The sequence below is a fragment of the Pagrus pagrus genome, assembly GCF_965226575.1.
Source record: "Pagrus pagrus genome assembly, chromosome: 2".
NCBI lineage: Eukaryota > Metazoa > Chordata > Actinopteri > Spariformes > Sparidae > Pagrus > Pagrus pagrus.
Window position 1 is genome coordinate 19,164,081 of NC_140186.1, and position 17,856 is coordinate 19,181,936.

Consider the following 17,856-nt stretch of genomic DNA (forward strand, 5'->3'; position numbering starts at 1 on the left):
ATGTCAGTTAGTAATGGTGTTTATATCTAGGAAGTTGTTAATAGAGGAAACAGCTTCTTCTCTTCAAGCAGAAACAGCTGATCAGTCATGCGAGTTCAATGTGCGCTATATCAGACATTACTTCTATACTAAGTTTTTTCAAATTTTGTGGTCAATCTTTTAAAAATGCGACTAAAAATGCCTTGACAGAAAGTGTTGCACTTGGTTGTTGAGGCAGTTCTGATGAAGCACTGATGCCCTTAAAAAGTCATCACCGCACGTAGGTCATGATTGGTCAAGAGCCCCACGTGCACCTTTAAATAACTGACGAATCAAAGTTCATTAACACATTGATGCTAAAGTCATATGAAAGTCCAATATTTCCCTAAAGCATTCCTGTCACTTAATTTTCAACATTGCTTATATACCTTCATATCAGCCATCCCTAACATACTGTACATTAAATATTCACTTCCATCTCTTTAATGTGCTTGTATTTATATATAATCATGTGTGAGGCAAACTAGGAGCCCATTAAAAATGAAAGGGACACGACACACAGTAACAGCCAAGAAAATTTGTAATTTATTAATATAGTCCGAAAGAAGCTCCACAATCCATGGAAACATTTTTTTCGGTGCATGTCCTTAACAATCACATTCTATGAGGAGAAAAAAGAACAACATTAAAAGCCACAACTTTGTATTTCAGTTACAGACATTTTCCTTAATGTTTTTTTTTTTCAAATAAAGAGAAAGGCAAAGGCAAAGTACCCCCATTCCCCCACCCACCCTCCTCCCCTTTAAAAAACAGACAGCCTTGAAAGTCATGGGCTTTTTTTTTTTTCAGTACAACCCACAGTGCTTTAGCAGAAGGATAAGCGCTCATTGGTTAAGGATTACACAGCATGGCGACGCAATGTAAAGTTTTGCTAAAACATTATGATGATGATGATGATGATAATAATGACGGGGGAGGGGAGGGGGAGAAAGTAGAGTGGAGGAAATTTGAGCAAGAGACAAAACAAGAACAACCCTACATCGAACCCTGAACCCCAGAGTGTGAGTCGACAAACGCCCGCAGTACAGCAGCTGGGTTTGGACTCTTCCCTCCCACTTGTGCATAGATCATGATCCTTTAAAAACCAGCTTTATTCCTCCACTTGAATCTGCCTCCGACAACCATCTGTTACATGTTAAGAAATCTCTCAACTATTGAATACCTGTCACAGGAACAGACATGTTAGCAGACAGGAGAGATGATTAAAAACAAACATAACTTCTTGCACGATGCTCCTGAACTACAGGATGGAAAGAACAAAACATACAAATGCATTTTCTGTCACTGTCTTTTTGACAATCAAAACCATTGATCGTTGTTTAAAATGTAAAGCGATTTCTACTTAGATTTCACATGTAAAGCACTCCACTTTATTCAAAGTTGATTCTCAGTCTTATTTGGTAAATATATAACTTGCTACGAACTTGTTGTTTTAAAAAAAACAATGGTACTCTCTATATTCTGTTAAACTCATAACCTTCAGTGCTTGCTTGGAGTTTTAATTGTTTTCAGTTGCTTTTATTTCACAAGAACATTTAAACCTAGAAATGATGGAGTTGGTATCTGGAACCCTGGCCTTCCTGAGACATAATCCACATCATTTTTTTCTCATTTTTTTTTTTTTTTGAGTGTGCAAGATAGTGAGCAAACTGCGTCGCTTACAGAGAACATAAAATCACAACTCAAATACATACAGAGATAGTCTGTCGACACTGAAATCAAAACTTGAAATATGACACAACACTGATCAATCCCAGAGTTCTTAAAGTAGCATAAATCTTCATTTTGCAAGTTTTTCATGTCCATATTTGATGGAAGATGAAATTTGTCCTTTTTTTTTTAAACATTCCTGTTAAAAATTTCTATCCTATTTCCTTGAACTTCAGACAAATGAAATGCTTGTAAACGACAGGTGACTTTTGCAACAAAAAACAGAAAAGATAGGCACCTCTGAAATGAGTCTTGTAACAAACTCACCTCCCACACTTTATCCCTTTCCATTTCTCCATGAAGTTAACATAAGGGATTACTAGTCCTTCTACAGCTATCTATGGCCACAGTTCTTTGTTTTTTTTCCCATTTTTCTTTTGATTTTTTTTTGTTTTTTTTGCACTTTTATCTTTTTTGATTTTTTTTTTCTCATTTTTTGTATAATTGGAACAAAATGGTGCAATACTCAATGATAATCCTTGTATTGGATTATTCCACAATAAAAGCCACTATAAGGTAGATAAACTTTTTACAGATAGAATGAAAAAAAAAAAATCCATTAAGTCCTTGAGTAAACATGTACACATGAATTGTCACCATCTCCCCTCCGTACTTAGACTCGTTTATCTACGATTAGCTGAGTGAGGGGTAGAAGACACTCAGTGCAACGTTAGAAGATAATAACAATGTCTATCAGAATAGTTTTTGACAGAAAAACAACAACAAAAAAAAGATAAAAACAGACAAAATATAACATACTGAGTGGAACGTAACAGCAGGCCATGTGCCTGGTACACACACAGTTTTTTGCGCACACATTCATACAAACATCTGACGTTCAAGCACACATCTAAGATGACTTTTGCATTTTTTCTCCAAAGATTTTGTATTTGTAACTTAATGCAATACATGTGTAATATTCTCTAAAAGCCCCTAAGTGTACCTGTCAGATGGAGAGAACAAAAAAAAAAAAAGAATTACTGACTTCACATTACGTTATTGGCGCTCCATGATTCAAGTATTTGTGTTCAATATTTTGTTTTTGTTTTGATATGTTTGTGATTTGTTTTATCAACTGCTTGGGCTGGGCTTTTAGACAGGCTAATTAACAAACAAATATACATATATACAGTACAAGCACTTCAAAGTACTGTAATATGTCGTCTAAACCAGAACGTGCATATCTGACTCTGTATAAGAAAGACGTAGCTTTCAATCAATCAAGTATCAGTTCACACCGGACCCGAATTCTTTCCTTCGTATCACTTATTTGCGGGGAAAATACATATTGCTCATTTTCAGTTGTATTAAACCAAGACCTTTCAAAACAACAACGAAAAGTTTCAGAGGTTACGATCCAAGAAGTCTGAAGAGGTGATACCACACACCATACTCACAGTATATACGTATATATATATGTAGTGTATACATATATACTGTTATCTAGAACAGAGCTGTAGAGAGGAGAGCCTCTCGATGCTGGTGCAGCATGGGAAACCCCCTTCACTGTCAGGGTTCTCCAGTTAGTACAGGATGCTGGGAGGTCCTCGGCTATTGGGTCTGTCTGAGCTTGGATCAAGGCAGTTACAGAAACAGGCAATAGTGATTTTTGCTTGTGTGCTGCAGGACTGCGAGTCCTGAAAAGGTAGCCTTTTCCCGTTTTCTTATTTTTTTTTTTTGTAATTTTTAAAACTTTTTTTAAAATGTTTTTTTAAGACTTTGTACCTCTTGAAATGTGCCCCTCCCCTCCTGCTGATGCAGAATGAGGAGAGTGAGGCTGATACAGTGGGCCCAAGCCATCTGGGTCTGTGGAAATGTACAGTTCAGCGGGCCCCGCTTTGAGCAGGACACACAACATAAAAACAAGATAAATACAGCATCCACAAAAAAAGGCACCCCGGCCACCAGTCTACTCCTTTAGATGGTGGTAGTAGAGGCTGATGACCGGAGACGTTTCAGCTAGAAGTGCAGAGCTTTAACATATTATAGATCTTTTTTTTTCATTTAGATTTTTTAAGCATTTTTAAGATTTTTATGTCAAACTTCATAAAAATGACGTTAAAATGCAATTTCATTTTTGGTTTTTAAAAAAATATGTACCCGGGATTACCCATCATCAACTGTGCACTGTAGCAAACTGGAACCCCCAACTGAGTAAAGATTTTCTCCTTAGCATGGGGCATTCCCCACAAAATCATTTAAAAAAAAAAAAAAAAATCTCAGTCGTTTAAGGGTGTGATGCTGCCGCCCATTTGTTTGATCCCTTCTGTCCCCCGCTGCACCCTCTGCAAAGGTTATCAAAGCTCCTCCAAACAGGAACAGAAGTGCTCTCTATAAAGATACAGTATGACACGGCAAATTTATATTGGCACATTACGTTGGCATCTTTACATGCAATGAGGGGCCCCAAAACAGTAACAACAGGGCACCTTTAGAGAAAAGGATCAATACAAGCCTTTTCCCTTCCAATTAGGATTCAGTCGAGGCATGAGGTCTGTAAATATAGTTGCGCAGATGGCCTTTTAATTTAAGACTTTGCTCTCACAGTAGAAAGGACAGATACGGAGAGCTGCATCTCATACTTGGTATCATCAACTCCCCTACCCTGAGATCAAGCTGGACAGAAGTGTCTTCAGCGCAGAGAGAAAGGCTGACCTTTGATAAAGTGTTTGGACTTTAGTACATGACAGTGCTCTGGTGGCTTGGCCCGACTTTACAGAAACGGCGGCCATTCTGAAGTGCTGACAGAAGCGCACAGGGGGTGGGGATGGGGGTGGGGGGGTCTGCCAAGGTCTGGGAGGAGTGCTCATTCCCAAGTCAAGTTTGGCATGCTGTAAAGGGCCTCAGCCTCTAGTCTTTTGCATAGAAACAGATAGGAGGGCCTGTTGGTGCCTGGTGCAGGGGAGGGCTACTGGGTCTGGTTTGAGGTGGATGAGGAGGAGAGGAGGTCATAGCGTAGCAGCTAGGCAAAGGGCAAGGGGGGACAGCCTGCAGGCAGGCGGAGCAGCTTGGAGCGACAAACACCCACACCCCCCCTTGTCTGAGACACCCTATTTTTACACATCTCAAGATACTACCTGGAAGTACTACAGAATACTGTCAAACACAAAAGCATGATCAGTTAAAAACAAATAGACAATCAATAACGCTCTGTAGTATTGATCCTCGTTTTGCATTCAATACACAGGATGAACATACAGAGGCACCTCTGACCAAAGTGTTTCTGCATATGAACAGTGAAGGGCTAGTTCAGCAGCCAGTATTTTTGTAGACCACTGCATGTAGACAAAAATAACAATATAACACATTGAAAAGAAAAAATAAAGTCAAACGATCTTTTAAAAAAAAAAAAAATCAAAAGTACACTGGCAAAAATTCCAGAAATATGACTATAACATCTTCCAGCTAAAGTGATCTTTGTGTCAAAGAACTGAGAGATGGGGGAGGGGGCAGGAACGACAGCAGGGTCGAGCGGTGGCGGCCCCCCCACCCCATCCCCCGTCGGAGATGCCGTGAGTGGCGGAGAGCCGTGATTGGCCATGTCTTGGAGGAGCTGAGCCGAGGGAGGGTCAAGTGGAGCCCAGGAGGAAGTGCTGCGCTGTGGGACTGCCGCTTGACACCCAGAGGACCACAGCAGAGAGGCACTCGGTGGACGCTCCCCACTCCCTTCCTGACTCCCGACTGGCCAGCGGGCGTCAGAGACAGCTGACATTGCGAGTCTAGTGCCTCCAAACAGAACAAGGCTAAACATTTGGAGTAACAGTGATATACACTTTGATATTGTTCAAAGAAGGAAAAAAAAATAATCATAGACTGCAGTTTTTCCCCCACAAAGTCCAATGGTACATTTCAGTTTTGTTTCCCTTCATCCTGCTACCAGAGGAACAACGGCAGACACATTTCCAAGGAATAGATATAGTACATAAAAGAGCAGTATTTTTTTCTGTTGTTTTCAATGTTTTTGCTGCTCCTTTTTTGATTTATTGGATTGCAGTTGAAGCGATTTGCTCTTCATAAGTGCTATGATAAAACCCTTTGAATTTTATAAAAGTCTTAGTCTCTTCTGTTTGTACAGTACCAAACGCAAGGAACACTCGTAGGTCTACTGCATTAGGAGAAACCCCTCTTATTTGGTATTGTGCCAGATACCCAGAACCATCCGATCCCTGCTGTGGATTCAGTCTCTGTTGGGTGTGGCTGTGGCATGCAGAGAGGAAGTGTGCATTATTGTGTACCCAGTGTCACTCTCTAGTACAGTTTGCTGCATGCACACGTTTAACAGCTGCTTTCTTCCTCTTTGCAGAGAGTTTCCCCAACAATTTTCAGGGGGATCGGCGGCCTGGAGGGAATCCAAGTTTTGAAAAGGGGGTAAGGTTTTTTTTTTGAAGTTCCGAAGTCTTTTGCTGCAATCAGCAACGACCAAAAAAACAAAAGAGAAACCAGCTCCGGTGGACATAGAGTATGGACGGAAGAAAGGTCTATGGTGTATATTGCACAATGTAACTGTCACATGAAGGTGAAATTGTGTTCTTTTTTTCCTCCGAAAACTGGCGGACCGTACATACAGCTGGGCTTCATAACAAAATCGGACACTAGAAAATTCAACAAAGCCCCCGTGAGTGACTGGGTTCCATGTTGAAGGTGACCAGAAGGATCTGGAATTGTAGACGTCAATGATTAGGTGCCACCGGACATACAGTACATAGACATGTACGGAGACACGCAGTGAGGTTGACAAATAATCTTCTCTCAGCTTTTATGTTGTGATAGATATCAAAAAAATGCGCTTGGGTCTAAAAAGAAGACAATCCCTTCGAGAAATTAAAATAATTAAGCTGATGATTGGTAGGGCCAGTCACGTGGCCAGGCCTTCTTACTGCCCAGTGACAGAGTTGGTCACCAGTCATGTCCTGTACCACTCGCTGGCTCAGAGGGTGAAACTGTGCAAGATTTCAGCTATTTCTTCAATTACAAAACAAACTTTAAAAAACAAAAAAAAAAAGGCGGCTTGGGAAGGACCTGGGCCAGAGAGCACTTAAGGCTAATATTAGTGCTGAGAAACAAACGTTAACGTAACTAGTAAAGGTCTTTGAACCACATCATTGGCCATGGACATGCTGGGAATGGTCGTCTTTAAGTCTTATTTTGGGATGATTTTTTTTTGTTTTTTGTTTTGTTTTTTTTGGAGGGAAAAGGAAAGTCTCAGATGGCAGCTTTGATTGCTTCTCCTAAAAACACTTCACACAGAATGTCATGTATACTAATGGAAAAACTAAAAACACTTAAAAGGTTTCTTTGTGTTGTGTTCTCGTTTCAGTTTGTCTTTATATGATGCATTTCAACAATACCAAAAGAAAAAAAAAATTGCTTTTTTTTTTTCTTCCAACAAAGGTAAACCAAAGAAAAAATAAGGACAAAAGTAAAACAGAAGGTCTGGAGTCTGCAGTCTGTGTGGTTGGGACCCCGGCCTTCTGATTTACTATTCACAGTTTATAACAGTTCTAATTGATACTGATTATCGCCACATGATTTGCTTGGGTTTGCTCCTGTTTTTTTTGTTTGTTTTTTTTTTGTATTTTTTTCCCCCATTCCACCCTCCACCAATGGCTTACATGACATGGTGGTGGTGCTGGGTTGGTTGGTTGGTTGGTTAGTGTATCGTGGCATCACCCTACATGGACTCCCCACTGAGCAGATCACCAGGCAGCAGGGTGTTGATCTGGGTGGGGCTCCCGATCACGCGGGCATCCTCCCCGCCCGGAGGTCCCCACAGGCTCGAGTATTGGGGCACCCCGCCCCACAGAAGGTCGCCTCCGCTAGACTTGCCTCCACCGCCACCGCTGCTCCACTGGCCGATAGAGTGGGACTGTGCTGCCCCCATCCGGTTTTGATTGGTTCCTGGGTTGGCCTGCCAGCTAGTGGTGTTTGCCCCTAGCGACTGGCCTTGTGCAAAGAAGCGGTTCACCTCCTCCTCGCCAGCGAACTCCGCTAGGATGGTGGTGTTTCCAAGCACACACCTTACAGAGGAGAAAAGGGGAAATTATTCATCTTACAACAATAATTTAGCTAGAAATGAGACTTGATCACGCCATTATTCCTTTTAGGGTGCTGCCATCACCACACTTTGTGCTGCTGATAATGAAGTCATACATTTTGCATTTAGTTTCCATGACAACCAGCTGCAGTGGTTGAACAAATCTAAAAAACAGCCAGTGTGCCCCCAGAGTGGCTGAACACTGGCGTTGCCTCTCATTTCACTTTGATTATTGAAAGACTGACTGTAATATTACAGTACAGCTGGCTACAGCATGACTCTCCACCTCTTCTTCCATGTGACTGCCCACATGCAAAAATAACACTGTCTGCACTCAGAGAGAAAACTGAACTGATCTCATTAAGGGAAATCACCAAATACGAAACCAAGAACATTGGGTTTTCCTTAAGTGTTCCCCTTTTTCTTTCTCTGGTATTGATGTGTTACTTCAACAGAAAAAAGCAGCTGAAGTTGAGTGACAGAAGGCAAATATTTCCTTAATTTGGGTCTTACATGTGCAGAGACTTCTGGGCCTTTGCGGCCTCGTCCTTGGAGCTGTAGCGCACCACAGCGTTCCCCTGGGTCAGGTTGAGGTGGAATGTGATCAGGGGGCCATGCTGCATGCACAGGGTCCGCAGAGTGGAACCATCAATCTGGAGCACAAGAGAAAAGGAAAAAGACAATAATTATGAGTTTACTTATCTATATTATACTGTGTTTTTATTTACCGTTAATTTCCCTTACTCACTTTCCATTCTCTATCATTATCCTTTTCTTTCTTTTATGCCTTTTTTGAGTACAGTTATACACATATTACATCTGCATAAGACCACATATGCTTTCCTCACTTATTACATTTTACGTTTTTCTTCCACTCTGCAAATAAATAAATCCATAAAATGCAAGTATTAGTTACTAAAACAATGATTTTTTTTTACATTTTGAGTATCCTAAACCTATCCCTAGCCTGTTTTTTTGATTGATTGACATGATTTGATTCCTAATATATACATGCTGGCTCTACTCATAATTCACTGTGTCTTCAATCTAGTAGGAATTAGCAGCAGACGTACTTGTGGGGTGAGATTCCTCAGCACCAGCCAGCTGCTGGTCCTGTTGGAGCTGTCAGTGCTCCAGGTGGTTCCCTCTGAAACAGACATGTAGACATAGTCAAATATAATGTTGTGTTTTATTAAAAACTATTAAAGAAAAAGTAAAAAAGTAGAGCTGCAGGGTTTTTCCTTTCATTTTATACTCATTTAATTAAAAGCTGGTTCAAGTGTAAAACTTTTAGACAAAGGCAGCACGAGACAGAAAGAACAGAATTCTAAAATGGAAACTGTCAAAATCTAATTTCCTGTCAAACCACTGTCAAGGCACATTAGCTCTGTGCCACAGGTCAGAAAGTTCAACAGAGGAAAAACGTGACACTAAATGCATTTTTTTCGTCTGCCCAACTAAAAGTAGTCTTTCATCTTCTATCTGTGTGTTTTTAGACATGTCATGTCAAAACAAGGTCACATGTGTGATGTTAAAAGGAGCCGGTAAACCTCAAGCTGTCAGTTTAACAGGGTGTTCAGCAAGCCTTTGTGCTTCCAGCACAGATGTGAACTCCACCACACCTATGCATCTTTGCTCACGCCTGTGCTTGCTTGGGTGTGAAATATATCACATAGAGATGATTTATGTTGCTTTCTCTTTGGTGCAAATTTTCTTCAAGTCAAGGCATTGCTGAACCCTTCTGATTTAACCTGACTGCAAACTGATTTTTACATTTTTTTTTAACAGCAATCTCAGATAAAATCTTAGCAACATATTTGTTTCATTAGAAGTGAATGGACTAAAGAGGGGTAATACACCTATCAGTGTTTCTCATGTATAGAATTTAATTAGCCAGCCAACATAAAAAGGTACAACTCTTTCAGTATTATGTTTTGACATGCAGCTGTGATTGCAGGTTGGTTGGAAAGTCTGAAGGAATGGTGCATGAGTTTATATCTTCAAGCCAGTGCTCACCCGAGGAGTAGGAGCCGCTCCAACCTTGGGCCAGGCCCAGCGAGTTGCCGCCCCAGGTGGAGGAGGGCTTGTTGTTGGTGAGGCCTGGCGGGGGCCGGGAAGGGGCCGTGGTACTGCGTGGCCCTTGAGGGACTTTCCACAGCTCATGGGACAGAGAGGCTTGGCTCTGGGAGATGGGTCCTGGGGACCAGGTGGACTTCATCTCAGATAGTTTACCTTTAGATGGAGAGAGGATGGGCAGACAGTTAAGAGAAAATCAGGAATGTACGAAGATGTATCGTTACAACTAAGTTGGCTAGAGGCTCACAACGAGTTATGTATATTCTTGATCTTCCCATTGGTTCAGCTAATGCCACAAAAATTTCAGGGGTGGCTTCCTTTCTCCTGAATGTCAATTAATTGCAATCAGCCAATACTTAAAAACACGGAAAACAAGTTGCATATTGGACTCTTGTGTATCTGTGTCTACTGACTGAAAGCTTTTAACTGAACAAGTGATTTCAATCATCGTTAAAATAGACACAAATACTACAAATACTGAAGAGTGTGTAGAAACTATATCTAACACTGCCAAACACTTTCAAGTACCACTGTGAAACCCCTGCCTTCCTTAAATGTTTTGTAAAAGCAGAAGCTAGAAAATTTCCCTACAAACTGTATTTTAAGAATCACATCTCAAAAATGACACATTCACAAAGTAGAGAGCTGATTTCTTTGTGAATTTCCAACTTAAAGCACACACACACAAACACACACAAACACAGGGTGTGTTACTGATGTCATGACCAGCTGGGGTGTAGCTTGTTTTTTTGTGGGTTGAATGAAAGAGGCACAGAGAGTTGAAGGTCATGTTTAGGTGAGGTCTTAGTATCGCTATAGGTCTTGTTTAAAGGCACTGAGGGAACAAGTTTGGGTGTGACTGTGGGTTAAGAAGGTTCATGAATACGGGTCAGGGTGAGGTTAAGGATAAGTAGGTTGTATCAGGGCTTCCATTAGGATGAGGGGAGGTTTAGCAGGTCCACACATGGAAGGAAGATACTCTGGATGTGTACCTGAGCTGTCTCCTTCAGAGGACGACAGACTGAAAGAGCTAGAGTAGCCACTGACTGGCCAGTCACTGCAGGTTGGAGGCAGAGAGCCATTCTGAAGTGGAGGAGCTGGGGAAGTGGCTATATGGCCGTAGAGGTAAAAGTGTTATGACCAGAGATGGAGAGAAAAAAAACAAGTTCATGTATGCACCAGTACAAGCACATGATAGTGGGGCATGTGGTGTGATGGAGACAGTAACATGGGTCAGCTTGTGTAGCCTCAGCGAGGTCATTAACATCTGATATTATTAAAATAAATAGATATTTGTAGCCTTGCCTCTGTTCATACCTCCGTTCCTGTCCCGCAGGAGGTATCGATTGACGTCGTGGATGTTGGTGTTGATGGTGGGACCGCTGGGGACGCTGCCAGGGGTCATGTTGGGGTCATTCTCTGGGTCGATGTTCTGTAGGCCCTTCCATGGCACACCTGGGCAGAACTCTGGGGGAGAAAAATAAACTCCTTAAAGCCCAACTCCAGCGTTTTTTGGCATTTTTATGATATTTTATATTTTTGTGAGTCATTTACTGATAATGTTGATTAGCCACACTGTTTGAGAACAATTTTTTTTCACTTCATTTTGTGTTCAAACTTAAAAAAAAATTGACCTGTTACTACAATGATCTTGAGGAGCCATCTCATGACCACCACAGTTCAATTCACACAAGATTCCTACAACTACAACTGTCTTCATACTCGTTACCCTGGTGCAACCCTGATGTATATTTTCCTGTAAGGACTTGCGTGGTGTCACAAAACTCTACATACCAATAAGAATGATGACACGCTAAGTTGTCTTGCCCTAATGGATGCAGGTAAACTAACAATATAGTGAGGTTGGAGATTGGATGAGATTAGTGAGGTGAAAGGGAAAACACCTGTGTAGGTTGACAACGGATGTTTAAAGAGGGTTTTTTTTCCATCAACATGGCAAGTTTTTCCTCATTCAAATCGAGTGTCTTAGGACAGAGGATGTCGTTCACTGTACAGATTGTAAAGCCCAATGAGGCAATGTGATTGCGATTTTGGGCTATATAAATAAAATTGATTTGATTTGATGTGATGTGATGTGATGTGGAGAGGTTTAAACAAATATTCATTTGCATCTCGTCCTCACCTGGGGGCCAGTTAATGTTGGTCCCATTGGAGATCTTCTCATTGGGGCTCTTGCCCTGACCCCAGCTGTCTGGAGGCACCAGGGGGCTGGTGGGGGACTCAGAGCTGGACATTAGATTGTAAGGGCTGAATGAGTCCTCCAGCTGGGGGGGCTTCCCAGGGGGGCCCAGGGTAGAGGCAGCAGATATGGCACCTAGTGTACACAAAGACAAATGAGAGAATGAACTGAAATTAGTTTACCTATTATAATGAAGGCAAGAAACATGAAAACATTGCAAAATTTGAAAACAGTATACAGTTTATTTTGTTGTCATTTTATATATCAGATAAATTTTCTGATTCTGCAGAGTTCTCTTGAGAGTTCAGTGCCAATACTATTAATACAGATTTCTGTGGTATCTACTGATGCTCTGAGTGTCATTCAAGGACGTGGATACATCTCCAATAGTTCAGAAAAGGGAAGGCACACTTAAAAAAAGTGTTTGTGGCTGACAAGATTCTTATCTGAGTATCAGCTTGAAGTAAGATTGTGTGGGGAAAAAGCCAAGAGCAGAAGCTGATGATATCTCAAATGTAAATGGAAAGTGTAGGAGTCAACAAGTTAATGTCAGTCAGTTAGTTTCTCATCACAAAACAATATTCAATCCAAATGTGTTCTGGAAGGTGGCTAGCACATTATTCATTTGTGTAACACGTGTGATCTTTATATTAACTTTGATGGTACTACATTAATAAGAATGAGGAGGAGAGGTTAAGCAGGTTGTGCATCTTAGCTATCGATAAACTACAAACTGAAATAGAAAGCAGCTTCTGTCGGAGGTGTCAAGCAAATGGGAGGCATTGTGACACCTCAGGGTTAGTGTTTCTGGCTTTGAATGAGCTTGCACAGAATGTGTGAAAAACACAGAGAAAATGCTGACTAGTATTGTGATGAAAGATGCAAAGTAACAACAAGAACTGTCAGTTCAACAAAAGTCGAGCGTCAGAGCTGGTGGCTGGGGTTATCGACTCTAATCATGTTTCACAGCACTTGAGAAAGTTGCTGTTACTCAAACCTTCACTGTTGCATTTAAAAGCTCATCCATCGCTCCTGTAGAAAAAATAACTATTGTACCACATAGTGGTACTTTACAACACAACAAATTAGCTGAAATCTGTATAATGTCAACATTTATTTAGATAGCCTCGGAATTAATTTATATGATTTCTTAAAGGCTGCATATGTGTATGCGTGATTAATGCATGCCTACCCATGTTTCTGCTTCAACGTACCGTGCTTATTGAGGTTGTTCTCCATGTTTGAGGAGTTGCCAGAGAGGCTGTCCATGGAGTTAGAGTGTGTCCACTGGGACAGGCGGGATTGGGGCTGAGGGGGCTCCTTCAGGGACAGACCCCCAACCTCCATGCAGTTTACATTCATGTTTGGATTCAGTCCAGCTGAAAACACACAATAGGGAATCATTTAATTTATTCATAATATGCAAGAAAGTCAGTGCAGTTTCATCTATTAGCAAAATCTAAACCCTAATGTAAATCTGAATGTATCATTTAAAGAAAAGTAACTTTGGGCCGTTGCTTGCTACTCTCAACAAGCAAGCTACATTTTGTTTGATTATTTAATGTTAGCCCCATTCCACACTCACAGAGAGGGTAGGTGCTGTAGGCATTGGGCGAAGACGGCGGCTCTTTGGTGTGCAGAGTGTCGGCGAGGCCCGGAGCCTGGTGTGGGCCTGTGAAGGGGTCCAGGTTTGATTTGCCGGAGCCAGGGCCTCCGGTGGGGCCACCGGGAGCATGCAGACCAGCGGAGGAGCAAGAGGAGGAGGAATGAGAGGGAAGTTGCTGTTGTTTCATCAGCAGCGCTTGGTACAGCTGACGCTGGTGCTGCTGGATCTGCTGCTGCATGTTGGTGATTGTACGTGCAACCTGGGAGAGAGGAGAAACAGTGTCACAACAATGCATCATAAAATTACGTTTTGGGCAAGGAGGGTGAGGAAAAAAAGACGAGTTAAATTATTTGGTGGCAAAAGCAAGATGGATTAAAAAATAAGGAACAGAGGAAGAAGGAAAAACAGATAAGATGGGGAAATGGTGAATAAATCAAAGGATAAAAATGTGAAGGACAAATAAAAGTGGGCAGTGAAAACTAAAGTGAAAGCAGAAAAGAAAAAGTAGAAGGAGAGGTAATAGAGAATGATAAGAATATTATAAAAGGCAAAACTGAGTTTTCACAAAAGGATCCTCTTTTTCAACACTTGCTGATATGTGTCTAACAAAAGAAGCAAAATATCCAGAAAAAGGAGAACAAAGTCTTTCTCCTTTTCACAAGAGCCTTTTGTCATGTTCAAAGAGAAGTAACCCTTTCCCATGCAGATATCGTCAAGTTTGAGCAACTCGTGGTTACAATGTGTGTTGTTTCCTATGTTGTTATGGGATCATATGAAAATCAAAATCATTGTTGAGATGCGTCAGTGTTATGAGTCGGTGATCACATGCAGTCACACTGTGAAAGACCTGCATGATCAGACTTCTTGTGGGTGTAACAATGCATTATGTTGACTCACTTGCTGCTCTTGTTGTCTAATTGGGCCGGAAACATTGCGTTGCGCCTGCATCATCTGCTGCTGGATTTGTAAACGCTGGTACGCCTGAAAGAAGAACAAAAAGTACAATTCACTTTTAAGAAAATACATTAACGGAGGAAAAAATCTGATGGTTTCTTGTTAATTTAAGCCATTTTGGCCCTTCTTTCATAAATAGATAAATTCTTAATTCTTCTTGGATTGTCAGTCAATATCACACATACATTACATTACATTAAAAACTAACATCTAGAAAAAAGGTGAGGTATGGCTTGGGTTCATCTCCATTTAGATAAGAGCCTGGGTCAATTTAAAAAAGGTCCCCAACACAGATTCTAATCCACACGCTTTGCTACAACTGAGGATGAAAAGAGGGACTCTGACTCACCATTTGCAGTTGCTGAAGTTGGTACAAGAGAGTCATTTGTTGAGGGTTTATTGGTGAGGTTAAAAGTGCAGGATTCAGACCAATGTTTTTTGCTGCAAACTGCAAGAGCTGTGCTTGGACCTAGGGGGTGAAAGGGAAGAAGAACGAGGAGGCAGAAAGGAGCGATGACAAGTTAGTCATTGCAAATCACAACAACTGCACAAGAATAGCTTTGAGCTAGGTAAAACTAGTCACAACTAAACGCATGGAGGAGGAGACATGAAAAGTGAGGGTCTGCCAGAGAAGTCATAACACAAAGAGTCAAGTATGGTTCCCAGAAAATAACCAGTCTTCACAATATATTTCTGCTAGTTTATCTTTTAGAAATGTTTTATTTATTTATTATTTTTAAATTAACTAATTTTATAGGCAATTTGGACAGAAAAAACACAATTATCGGAAAAATTATGAATATTTGCCCCCATAATTGTCCAGGACAGTTATCAGTCTCTCCATAAAACACAACTACAAAGAATTTTGTTTGGTTACTGTAATACAGCTTTTAAACATTCAGTCATATTTTCATTATTCAATATGATGTATATCTGCATAGTATCATAATTACTCAAAGTAAAAGTTGTCAGTTCGACAACCAAAAGCTGATGCCTGGTCGCCAGCCTGGCAACCACAATTAGAAAAGTTAGCGTTGAGCCTTGTAGGCTGAAATGTTAATACCGTTTTTTAATTATTCATCACAAAGCTCATCTCTCAGATTGAACATGTGTTGGAAAGTGTCCAGAAAATAATTTGAGAATAAATCTTAAAGTCTATGATATTGTTCTGAGCCTTCATAACTTAAAAAAAAAAAATATTTCAACATTCTTGTCATGAAGCATCAATAAATCCTATCCTTATTCATAAAGTCAGGGGCCATGGGCCAACATGCAGTTGAAAGATGCACTAGTAGAGAAATCAATATTTACAAATTTGGGTGTCAAATCGTGTTCCCTTGTTATTGGACAAATAGTTCATCCACACCCAGTTTGCATATCATTATGTGCTTGTATCTACCTGAGGGGAGAGAAACTGAGGCACTTGAGCACGTAGACTAGGCTGGGAGGAGCTGAGAGGTGGCACTGGTGGCTGAGGAGGCTGCTGCTGCATGGCCCGGGTTTGTGCTGCTCCACTACTGCCAAACATTCCACTGGGTATCTATAAGCAGGAGAATTAAAAGGCACAATGAAACTTCTTAAAAACCTCCATGTTTGTTCAAATTGCTGAATCCATTTGAGAGCATTTCTTTACTGAGGAGCTGCGGCACTGAATTTGGAAAGAAATGTGTGGACTGTATTCTTGACCACTTCAGAGAACAGTTACAGAATACCTCAAGCAAACCAGCGAAGAGTTGAGCATTCGACTGTCAATTTGATCTGTTCATTTTATACAAGAATGAGAGCACTTGAACTGGATGAGAAAGAAAACTTAAAGTGCACTCAAAAGCCTTGCATGGGTCAATGATATTCCCAGTCTACACAGAAATGTCTAAAAACATATTTCAAAGCATTCACCCTCAAGGTCTAGCTTCACAGTACACCTTGTGTAACAAACCACATACTGAACATTATCTAAAGGCAACTAGTTGTTAGATCATAAAATTGTCATTATTTTGATTCATCATCAGATTTTCATTCAGATTTCAGATTCCATGTTGTTGAAGAGGTCTTTCTATTAAATGTATTTTACTAAAAGGCCTGCTTACAGTGCCTTTGTTTGGGCTTCAAGGACATACTGCAATTTCTCTGGGCCATGGCTGCCTCTGGGGGCGATATTTGATAGAGCATAACTATCTGATTTCAATGGGCACTTCAGGCAAAGTCATACACACAATAAGTGAGCAATAAAAAAGTGGGGATTTGGGAGAGTATGTAGGTAGAGTGGTGTGCATTAAACTAATACGATGTATCTGTTGTTGCCATTACTAAATTATATACACAAATTTTACAGAAAGCCATTACATTTTATAAATTTGCAGTGTGACAAACACATGATGTTGATCAAAAAGGTTTTGCACTGAATAAGGAATGGTGCGGTGATCTGTCAGTCCAGTCTGTTGTTAATAAAGCAGCTGTTTCAATGTATTCAAGGCCTCAAATGCTTGTGTATTATTGCTACTGGTGCAAATACTTGCAATGTGCATTCACTTCTCATCAAAACAGAGAACAATAACATAACCACTGCACAAAAAGGTAGATTTGATTGAGTAATACTGTAATTTTTCGAGACTCAAGTTTAATGCACCTGCGTGTGTGTGTGCACGATGTGTTACCTGCTGTCTGTTGTTCAAGTTTTGCATGGCCAGCCCCGGGTTGCCCTGTCCCAGACCCTGCCCAGGAAGGCTACTGTTGGCCAGGGGGAGCTTCAAGCTGGGGGAAGGCAGAAACGGTGATGGGGGGGCGTCATCTGACAGAACACCATCCTGGACAAGGGCAAAATGGGTGGGTGACGGGGGATAAGAAGGCAAGAAAAAGGCATTACAACTCACAACTGTGATTCATTGAGTGAGTGAAGATCAAATTATGATTTTACAGACAAAATGATAACAATCCTTAAACCTTTCTTTGAAGTAGGAATCAAAATATTAATACAAATATAAAATAGAATACGAAAAAACCCCAAAAAACTATACTCCTCATCTCTGGCACACATTTGGAAAAGGTCTGATGGCTGGTCAGTTCAATTACCTTGTCAAGAAAGGAGTTGCGGTCAGAGGGGTCTTTGGAGAGTGCAGAGGGCCGACACACCATGGGCTTGTTCATGCCGTTGCTGTAATCAGTCATGCCCATGCCCCGCTTGTCCAGGTCCGTCTTCTTCTCCAACAGGGCGCCTGGGTGCAGAGAGAAAATTAATTA

At 41.0% G+C, this 17,856-nt stretch overlaps 1 protein-coding gene across 6 annotated transcripts in view; it reads right to left on the minus strand.

Moving 5' to 3' along the window:
* Window positions 1–541: 541 nt before the first annotated feature.
* Window positions 542–17,856, minus strand: part of tnrc6c2 (trinucleotide repeat containing adaptor 6C2) — an 88,715-nt gene continuing 71,400 nt past the window's right edge. For 3 of the 6 annotated variants that reach the window (XM_084382894.1, XM_084382893.1, XM_084382898.1), the window contains 14 exons: window positions 17,689–17,831; window positions 17,274–17,423; window positions 16,019–16,159; window positions 14,969–15,088; window positions 14,563–14,646; window positions 13,645–13,924; window positions 13,274–13,438; window positions 12,003–12,194; window positions 11,165–11,326; window positions 10,852–10,968; window positions 9,800–10,015; window positions 8,857–8,930; window positions 8,297–8,436; window positions 542–7,766 (listed from right to left, as the gene is read on the minus strand). In XM_084382894.1, the coding sequence (XP_084239020.1) occupies window positions 7,421–7,766; window positions 8,297–8,436; window positions 8,857–8,930; window positions 9,800–10,015; window positions 10,852–10,968; window positions 11,165–11,326; window positions 12,003–12,194; window positions 13,274–13,438; window positions 13,645–13,924; window positions 14,563–14,646; window positions 14,969–15,088; window positions 16,019–16,159; window positions 17,274–17,423; window positions 17,689–17,831 (2,330 nt within the window). In that variant the 3' untranslated portion in view covers window positions 542–7,420. The remainder of the gene's footprint in view (window positions 7,767–8,296; window positions 8,437–8,856; window positions 8,931–9,799; window positions 10,016–10,851; window positions 10,969–11,164; window positions 11,327–12,002; window positions 12,195–13,273; window positions 13,439–13,644; window positions 13,925–14,562; window positions 14,647–14,968; window positions 15,089–16,018; window positions 16,160–17,273; window positions 17,424–17,688; window positions 17,832–17,856) is intronic. The other 3 variants (XM_084382895.1, XM_084382897.1, XM_084382896.1) reach the window with 3 other exon arrangements.